The sequence below is a fragment of the Lactuca saligna genome, chromosome 2 (assembly GCF_052625555.1).
Source record: "Lactuca saligna cultivar CGN05327 chromosome 2, ASM5262555v1, whole genome shotgun sequence".
Lineage (NCBI taxonomy): Eukaryota > Viridiplantae > Streptophyta > Magnoliopsida > Asterales > Asteraceae > Lactuca > Lactuca saligna.
This window is the reverse complement of record NC_136418.1, coordinates 183,908,841-183,919,966: the sequence shown is the minus strand read 5'-3', so window position 1 is coordinate 183,919,966 and position 11,126 is coordinate 183,908,841. Positions and strand designations below refer to the sequence as shown.

General features: G+C 32.6%; 1 protein-coding gene across 1 annotated transcript; it reads right to left on the bottom strand.

Moving 5' to 3' along the window:
• Positions 1-7,167: 7,167 nt before the first annotated feature.
• On the bottom strand, positions 7,168-7,515 carry LOC145030491 (uncharacterized). Its single transcript, XM_078978852.1, has one exon. The coding sequence runs from the start codon at positions 7,513-7,515 to the stop codon at positions 7,168-7,170; it is 348 nt and encodes a 115-aa protein (XP_078834978.1).
• Positions 7,516-11,126: the final 3,611 nt, after the last annotated feature.

Genomic DNA, 11,126 nt, shown 5'->3' with positions numbered 1-11,126 from the left:
AGCACGTCCGATCACTTCATAAAAGAAAGTATGACTCTAAAGTTCTTCAAAATAAAAAGTATGGGGAAATACTAATAAAGTACTCCTATATGATCTTGTACCCCGACACACATTAGTGTTAAAAAGGACTGCGTACATGATAATACATCTGGAACATTATCGTACCCTGGTATAAGTAGGACTCGTACCCTAGAACATAATAATACCCCGACACAAGCAGCACCTAAGACACCGAGCTTTGAAAAAGGACTTGGTACATTGAAAGTACTTTTGTACGTAGGACATACTCCATTGATCATCAATCTCCTCGAACAGAGTTTTTACTCTCTATTGCGATCACACACGTACCCTTAATATGATAGTACCCAATATCCAAACTTAATAGAACTAAGCATCTTTTTAAGTCTTATTTCATCACAAAGCAAGCCTGGCATGCTTATAATCAACTTGCAATACTAACTCTGTTTCGGCAATATCATAATGTTTTATAAAGAGTATTAAGTATTAACATACATTTATCTTCTCATTTATAATACTATTATTATTATCATCTAATATCTCAACACATATAGAACCATGTCTGGTTCGCATAGCATATATCATCAAATATACATATAACATATATTCCCAGATAAACTTTCAACATATATTTAATACTTTTGTTAATACTTGTATTAAAATCATATCCATGAAAGGGACTATACACCTACTTGTTAAAGTGACGACTTGAAATTTGGGCAACGCTTCGCTTCTAGCAACTGTCTTTTCCTTTGACGTAACCTAGCATTATTATCGCTAAGTTTTAGTCTAATATTTATCGCGACTAATTATTAGTCTAGATTCATCATTAACTCAAAGTCTACTTTCATGATCTATCAAGTAGGGAACAACCAGGTAGGGTCCGTTTGGTATACGAAGTATACTGTTTGAAAATCCCACTTTAAACACCTCACTAAATCACAGCGTAGGCATCATCCATGTAAGTACATTAATCAGTATAACGAATTGGAATCACTGATGAATCTTGTTTATAGGTTCATTATAACGATAATGAACTTAAACATAAGTTATACTTATAGTAGGGTAAGCATTACTCACTTACAAGGGAGTTTAGCGAGGAATCTGGCTCCGTGCGGGTAGAACTTCTGAGTCGAAATCTCTTCTTCTCGGGGACATATGGAACTTCCGGACTTGCTACTAACACCTAGGAGGTGCTACGGAAAGGAAAAGAGGCTTTGTGGGTGTTTGAGAGAGAATTGGATAGAAAGATGTGAGAAAAATGAGTGAAAACGCCTTGTATTTATAGGCTGCCATCACCCACGTACACTAGGCCATCGATGCTCCATGCCCATTGGTGCTCATGTCATAAAGGGATATAAGGGTGGTTCATCAGAAGATGGATGTAAATACAAGGGAAAGATAGTTGGGAAGGTGATTTCCACACAAATCCCAATTCTAATGAAACCTATTCTAACAACTTTGACAATAAAAGCAACTCCAGATATCAAAGTCGATATTTCAAAGCTTCAATCAAAGAAGAGATTAAACATAAATGAACAAGGTTTAGGTTCTTCGACTGTCAAACCTGTTGTAACCTCAGAACCAAAGGGGAAATGAAAAGGTGTTCAAGTGGAGCCTACTAAAGAAAAGAAGATGAGACTACAAGAGCTTGAAATAGAGAGAATTGAGCATCTTAACAATATAATGAGTATGAGAGCAAATGACCCACCTAGTCTTGAAAAACGGCCAAAGAAAAGCTATGCCATCGAAGATTCAGATTTTAATCGACTGGATTTTCCATTCAATCATTCGATGTTTACATTTACTCAATTCAAGCTTGCTGAGAATTTTCATGATATTGAGGAGTTTAAAAGTAAGAAGATGTTATTTCATGTAGTTCTTGGAAATAAAAAAGAAGATGTTTGGTCCTTGGTGAAAATTGTTAAACTTGTATCGATAACTCCTGATGTCATGTTCGAAGGATTCATTCAAAACTATCAATATAAGATTGTCAGGGCAAATAATTTTCTTTTTTACTTCACCGTTGCTGACTTTCCATTGTTTTACTTGAATGATCTTATCATTGTTACGAAGATTATGGGAGATCTGAGTAATGATCATGTTCAAGATAGAGCATCTTACATCATTGGATATAGTCACATCAAAAGCTTCATAGACTGTTATTTTGTTCATCTAGCATTAACAAACATCGAGTTCACTACTTTCTTTAATAAAAAGCTAAAGGTTCCCAAGTCAATGTTGTAAGGGAAAATGACATTAATGACTACAAAGATGGTGAAATTATTAATCAACGACAGGGTGTTATGTTTCAAGGAAAGAACGCAAAGGAATGTAAAAAGAAATACTTTTTCCATACTTACCATAAGGAAAGGTATTCAAATCAGAATCTTTCTAGTGCCCTTGTCCGAATCAATTAGTGCAAGAAGAATTCAAATGAAGATAAAGCGGAGATAAGGAAGATTATTGTTTGGTATATGGAGAAAAGAAGAGTTTTGTTGAGTATGATAAAGACGCTATCCACAACTTGAAGATTTGATATTGATCACAGAAGGGGAGATTATAGAGTAAAAAATGTTGTGATATGTCGAAGTCTTAGGGAATAGATTGTCATTATTGAAGGTCTGTATGACTTCGATTCTATATGCATTTTGTCAGACACTTATATAGTTTATCTTTCATAGTCAAAGTCCTGATATATTTTTTTGTATCCGTCAAGTATACTATAAATAGTGTAGGTATCTAAGTCATTTGATTTTTTTTTTCAACTTGTGTATTGTACTTACTTTTTCTCTCGAATATACTTGTACCTCCTCCAGATAATACGAGTTGAATCAAGAATATATTTACATCTCGTGTTCATATTAACGTTGTTTATATCCACGATTGATTACATAACTCTTTACATACTAATATCAATCAATATTCTAATATAAAATGTATATTCTCATGATTTATTGTGTAATGGTGCATATGTATTTAAGATTTTGATTACCATTTAAAAACACTTTTTGACATAATTATTTTTTTAAACGAAGCTGGTTAACATATTCTTAAATATCATTTATGTCTGCTAAGAAACTTAACCTTTTAGAATCACTTTTTACCGTTAGGTTAAATATCATTTATGTCTGTTAAAAAAACTTGAACTCTTAGAATCACTTCTTACGTTAGGTTAAAATTGATTTGTTTGACATAATTACTTATATTTATCATTTGGACTTTTTATATGCGATTAGTTTTGACAAAACATTCTAGAAAACTAATGGCTACAATTGGTTTTGCAAAACGTACCCAAAAGGCCAAAACCACGATTCTCCCCCAAATTGGCCTACCAACAATCTCATGATTGTTTTTGGGATCCTGCTATTTGGCTTCAAATAAAATAGATAAAGGCTGTGGATAATGACCAATTTTAAATGTATATGTACGACAAACAATCAACAATATTACCATGTGTATTTTGTTGTTTCTTTATGTGGAACCCTTTGTCAGATTATGTTTTCTACATTTTCGATTTATATTTAATTAAAAAAGTGCAAATTAAAAAGCCATTGTGGCTTAGCTGTTACGTTATTTGAAAACAAAAACCAACAATACACAAATATTTAAAAGAAGTCATAAACTTAAACTTAATTTTAACCTTTTCAATGTCTACAAATTTATTCTAAAAAAAAGAACAAAAAAAACATATTATCATCTTTATTTTACGAAAGTTTAGTATTTTTAGTTTGTCTTTTAGAAGAGTAGAAGGGGCGAGTCGTGTGTGGGTCCCATAAATATTGAAGATGCCGCAATATTATTGGTGGAGTTACGATTCAGCGATCCCCAGACGGCCACGTTAATCATAAGCCTATATGGGCCCACCCGCTGGACCCAACAACAAAAATAGGAAAAAGAAAAAAAAAAAAAAAAAAAAAGCTCCTGTTAACGTATTTACCCCTACTATTTATTTTTCTTATATATTTTATGTATAAATATAATTAATATAAATGTAACGTAGGATATAAATGTTGAGAAGGCGCACGGGCGTAGCGAATGAAGGTGGTAGCAGCATGATTACCGTCGGTGGTGGAGATGAATCGTATGTGTGACGACCAGTAGCTCATGTCTCATCAATTCTACTCCCTCCATTTTTTTCTATTTTATGATCATCCAACTAATTCTTTAAATGAAATCTTTTTTTTTTTTTTGAAAAAAATTGCAAATTTGGTCAATGGGTTGCCGATTTCTTAGGTTTCAGTTATTTCACTCTTAAAATTGTGGATATTATATTTTTAGACAAACTTCATTGTGGATTTGTTCCATAAAATTAAATCTCATCGGATAACACACCAAACCTTAACCTACTACTCATGTGAGAGTACACTAATAGCTCAAAGACAAAGTGAAAAAGACAATTGTATTCTCACATAAAGGGCACAAGGATTAGATTACTAACGGGGATTATCTTCAGGGACAAAATCTATAATGAAAGTGTATCAAAAGAACCATATCTTCAAGTTTTGAAAGTCATTGGCCAAATAAATCGGTAAACCAAATGGACCGATTTTACAAGGTTTATTTTTAACTTTTTTTTATAAACCAAACTGATACCAACAAATCGATAGCAATTGAGTTCAAGAATTTAAATTAAAATCTCAATTCTTAGTTTCTTACTCACTAAAAGTTTTTATATATAGGTGTTTAGGAAAAAGCACAAAATACAACTTTTTAAGGTTTGAGGAAATGCAAATGATTTACTCTAACAAATAAAGTGGTTTAATTAATTATGCTAATCCTTGTTTAGTATCTTTTTGGTCAACATATTATAATATGTCATATTATAAATGTTAATCAGATATTAAATATATACATATACTGGTAGAGTTAAATTAAGGAGTAATTATTAAGAAGCAATAGTATAACTCGAATACAAATTGTATTGTCTAATAAAGATATAATATTAACCACTTGCGTTCATGCGACTTTGTAAAAGATGTCTAGGATGTGATGAGGAAGTTATTAACTCATGTTTAAATCCTAACACAATTTAACCTATAAGTTTCTTATAGTGACTTAAATAAATGCGTTATAGCCTCATGTTTGCAAGGCCAAGGATATTAATCGGTTGAACAAAGCTTGACCATAAACCATCGTTAAAAAAGTTTATTTTTCAAAAAAAAAAAATAGATAATACTATTATCTCACTTAATTTTAAAACTATTTGAAGAAGTCATAATTAGTTGTACCACTTACATTTAATGTGGTGGATTTTTTGTATCTACTCCTTTACATAATATTAATGTATATCTTAAATTTGCGCGGGAATAAAGTTAGATATCAAAAATTTTAGGATTTATTTATTTTAAATACTGTCTTTTTTTTTTTTAGAACCGGCAAATTTTATTGACTAAGCACTACCTAGCAAGATGCTAGGCAGATCCAAAAGGAAGACTACATTTGAGTTCGTATTACACACAATTTAAAGGGCAAATACACTAGTCGTCCCATTTGAGATGACATTCTACTCTTCTATGCCTAATCCAATTGAATACAATAGATTTAACCCTATCAATAATCTGAGAGTGTGAGTATCGTGTGCTCCTGAACACCAATTCACATCTTGTTTTCCATAGTATCCACATCACACCAAAACAGATACAAATTAGGTTGTTTCTCCTTCTTCTACATCTCCCCCAAGTTTTCGTTAGCCCAATAAGGTCACCAATGGTTTGAAAATCCGGTTTCGGAATCTTACACCATTGGAATATCAGCTCCCATATCTTGTTCGCCAACGGGCAACACATCAGAATATGTTCTGAATCTTCATCCTCTAGATGGCATTGAGGACATGATTCAATTATATTTGCAATTCCCCTCCTCTTTAATGTCAGGTTGGATGGGATACGTCCCAAATTAGCTCTCCAAATAAAGGTATTGACCTTTATAGGAATATCGTGAAGCCATGGGATGACTACTTCATTGATTGCCGGTTCTTTATTATCAATTCTTAATTTGATTGCCTCTACGTGGAATATACCGTCATCTGATAAGGGACAGATCCAAGAGTCTGGATCTGGACAGGGTCGATACACATCAATGGCTTCAGATAACATCTGAAAGCTGTGAGTTTGAGTACCAGTTGTAGGGGCTGATCTCCATTCCCAATTATAGCCTTCAACTTGTACTCTTTGGCTAATTCTGCATGTTTTACGCCTTTCCAGTTGGTATATTTGTGGGAATTGATCTTTTAATGGCTCGCCATCACACCATTCATCCATCCAAAAGAGGGTATCGTTGCCGTTCTTCACTTTCTTCTTTAGGATGTCTCGGAAACTTATCCCAACTTTAGTTAGTTCATTTTCCACTTCCGCAATATTGTTCCACACACCTGCAAAGGTTCTTTTCGACAAAACATTAGCAGGTTTGTTTTTCAGATTGTGAATACCCGTAATTACACGACTCCATAAGGTTGTTTTATTTGTTTTTAATGCCCACCACCATTTGACGATCATTGATATGTTGAAGGCCTTGAGAGATCCAAGACCAAGCCCCCCTTTTACCTTTGGAGCAATGATCTTTTCCCACGATACCCAAGCTATTTTATACCTGTTATCGCTCCCGCCCCATAGGAACTGTCTAGGAATCTTTTCCAGAAGATCAATGACCCCCATTGGAGCCACAAAAATAGAGAAATAATATGACGGAAGACTGCCCAAGACAGCTTTGGCTAAGGTTAATCTCCCTCCAAAGATAGTGCTTTCGATTTCCAAGGCGAGAGCTTAGAATAAAAACGATCAATTATAGGTTTCCAATGTTTCTTTAGCTTTATGTTTGCGCCAACCGGGACCCCCAGGTAGTTGAAGGGTAACGACGCCGGTTGGTAGCCCAAGGGGGCAGCCCATCGAGAAACCTCAGCCGTGTCAACACCAACACGAAAAACCCTGGATTTGTTAAAGTTTACCTTTAATCCTGATGCTACTTGAAAGCACCTTAACACCCTTGCTAGGTTTTTTATGTTACTTTGACTCCACTCACCCACAAAAACGGCATCGTCAGCGTAGAACAAATGCGATATTGACAATTCAGTGTTTGGAATTTTAAGTCCTTGAAAAAGGCCTTTCTGACAAGCTGTTTTCATCGCGATATTAAGTCCCTCCATGGCAATTATGAATAAGAAGGGCGAGAGTGGATCCCCCTGCCGAACACCTTTTTCCATACCGAATTCCACCGTTGGAGACCCGTTTTAAGCACCGAGAGTCTTGCTGATTGGAGACACCCTTTCATCCACATACACCATTTATCTCGATATCCCATTTGAATAAGTAACGAATCAAGGTACTCCCAATTAACGGAGTCAAAAGCTTTCTCTAGGTCTACCTTGAAGAGGAGAATCTGTTTTTTCACCTTTTTAGCCCATGTACATATCTCATTTACAATCATAGGCCCATCCAAAATATTACGTCCCTTCATGAAAGCTGATTGGGCTTCTCCGATGTTCATGCCAATCACCATGCTAAGTCTATTAGCTAAGGCCTTGGAGATTATTTTGTATAATGATCCGATTAAGCTAATTGGTCTGTAGTCACCTATATGTAGTGGGTCATGTATCTTTGGTATCAACGTGATGAAGGACGAGTTACAGCCCTGATCCAGCGTACCATATTTCTCAAAATATTTGACGAATTCCATAATATCCCCCCTCAATACATCCCAGAATTTTTTAATAAAATCGAAGGTGAAACCGTCTGGGCCAGGTGACTTTTCTCCTCCACATGCTCATATGGCACGTTTAATTTCTTCAGATGAGAAGGGTTCTTCTATTTTTGATCGAGAGGCCGGGTCGAGCGAGCAGAATTCATTGCTGATGAGCTTTGGCCTGGAAGGCCATTTTTCTTGAAACTTTTTCTAATAGAAAGAGAGGACTTCATCTTGTATTGCTGCCACATCAGTGTTCCGGGAACCATTGATAATCAATCCATGAATGTGATTCTTGTTCTTCTTATTGTTTACATACCCATGGAAAAAACGGGAATTCTCGTCCCCATCGACTGTCCATCGGATTCTGGCCTTTTGTTTTAAATCAAGGACAGCTAGTTTTTCAAGCTCCACGATCCTTTGAACACCACGTCTCCTCTCTTGTAATTCCAACTCTGATAGCAGATTGTTTTCGGTGGCTTTGTCAAGTTCCTGCACCCTACTTTTAATCTTCAGCAACTCCTCCGTCTCCTTGCAATGTATCAAGAAATGTAGATGACATAATAGTTTTCGTAGAGTCGAAAGAATAGCCGTAACTGTGATTTTAAAAATCTTTCATGTTTATTTTGACTTATAACTTTTGGTGTCCGGTTTGTTCCTTATCGATATCGACCACCACTCCATGGTTTAGAATAATTTGTGTGTTTGAGCTTTAACTTATTCTTTTAACTCGAAATATTCATATTGTTTGTTTTTATTACACGTTTGGCCATTACTTTTTGTTTTTGTTACGCGTTTGGTCTTTGTCTTACCTAAAAAAAACTATTATTTAAATATAGAAAAATAGTTTGATAGGTAAGATAATGTCAGGGGGAGGGGTTGGACATGTGATTATTAAATAAATTAAAAAGTCAATGGCAAAATAGTATTTTTAGGTAATATAGGGACAAATCGCATAACAAAAACAAACAGCAGAGACCTTGCGAATTATAAAAATAAGTTAGGAATCAAATACACAAATTATCCTAAATCATAGGGACCATTCGTGTGTGTGTGTGTGTGTGTGTATATATATATATATATGTGTGTGTGTGTGTGTGTGTGTATATATATATATATATATATATATATATATATATATATATCATTTGAGACCATTATATTTTATGAGACATAAGGATGCAATCATACTTATTTTGGAGATCAAAAAAACATATGTTCAAATACAAAATAATTGAAAATCTTTAAAAAAAATTTAGATATTATTTTCGTCATTTATAATTCCAAAAAAAATAAAATTATCGTTTTTTTGAAATATCTGTAACTATTCTAATATAATATTCTAGTATAAAAATTAGGACTAAATTATTAGAATATTTACATATTCTATTAGAATATTAGAGTGCAAATATTCAAACAATTCTAATGGAATATTAGAATATTCTACAAATTCTAACAATTTCAGTAGAATATTAGAATACTCAAATATAGAATATTTTAAAAATCTAAAAATTACATTTGAATACTTACAATGTAATATTCTATTAGAATATTTCACGTATATTTAAAAAAACAGTATTTTATTTTATTTTATTTATTTTTTATTTTGGGTAAACTAAATGACGAAAATACTAATTAAAAAAAGAATTTTTGGATTTTTCTTTTTATTTTGCATTATATATATATATATATATATATATATATATATATATATATATATATATATATATATATATATATATATATATATATATATTAGTTTTTGATCTTAAAGATGAATGGCTAGGAGTCATAAAATTAACGTAGTTTTAAATGAACCTCTACACACACACACACACACACACACATATATATATATATATATATATATATATATATATATATATATATATATATATATACACAAAACATCTTCTCTACAAACTATTATGTGTCTCCCTTGTTTCATGCTTATTTTTCCTTATTTGGTCCATCCTACATACCAATATAATAATATTATAAAATTGTTAACAATATGTTTTTATATGTAACCAAATAGATCACGACATTACTATATGCATTCTCATAAGTCACAACGTATGTTTGGTTACAAATGGTTTGCTTCTACTTAGTGGTTACATGAAATGATATTGGCAACTCAGTTTACATCATATCCTAATTTATGTAGTCTCGATGTCTTGAGAATTGGGAAGCTACTATGCAGTTAGTACCTATGTAAATAAACATGTGAACATGACATTCTCTCATATGTTGATAGATAATTAACATGTCTGACATGAAAGGTTGATGTCATTTAAATTAGGTCGCATCCCTACTTACTCGTCGATCCTTGGGTCGTATTCCCACTTACTTATTGATCCTTATCCGGTTGGATTGTGTATCTTAGGAGTTTTCATATAGCGTGCAATACAAATAAGCAACCAACCGTTTCCCAACGATCCTCTATTGAATAAGAATACAATTCAATGGTTTCCATCACGTATTAAGTTAATTAGTTAAGTGGCCTAGTAATGAGCGTATTTGCTTCATCATCCAAAAGCAATTCAAATTTTATGTGATTATCAGGTTGTTTTTCATCTACCTAACAATCTTTTTTCATAAACAAGCAATTCACATTGAGGTGAACTATCACTTTATTCGAGATGGTATCGTTGATAGGTTGATTGTACCATCTTATGTTTATACCTATACAACCTTTGTGAATTAATATTTTGACTAAAGCTCTCAGGAAGAATATGTTGGGTTTAAATTCAAAATTAGTTTCATAAACTCAAATTTTTGGGAAACGGAAGACTTTAAAATGAATATCTTAAAACTAGTTGATAACCCACAAATGATCATCTTGCAAAGTTTGGAAAGAAAACAACCACCAAAGAAGAAGAATATAACAACCTTTGTAGCCTTTAAATCCTTAATGGGAGTTTAGGAAGTTGATAGATAATGTGAGTAGAACTCTTTCCTTTGTAGACATCAACAATAATCCAACATGATGATGATGCTTTACAAGATGATCACTTGTGGGTTATTTTGAATATAAAGGTTTCATAATTATGCTTTACCATCTAACTATAATTAAAACTACTATAGTTGTTAATAGAGTTGATTTGTTATCTTGTGCTAAATCTTAGAAATTCATTAGAAAGAAAGTAATACATCACAATGTATAGTTACTTAATAATTTTATTTCTCTACTACTTAGTGAAAATATCATTAGGAATATTTTATATATAAATAAGATTTACATATATCAAATAAACTATATTATTTCCATTCAAAGTTCATTTTCTTAAAGTTGGAATATCTGAATTCCATTTATATAATAAAGATAACAATATCAAAGATGAGTTTGATTTAAAACAAGTTTAAGTTAAAATTACTTTGCACATAGAACTTGTTATTTATAAAACATTGATATTTACTTTATAATT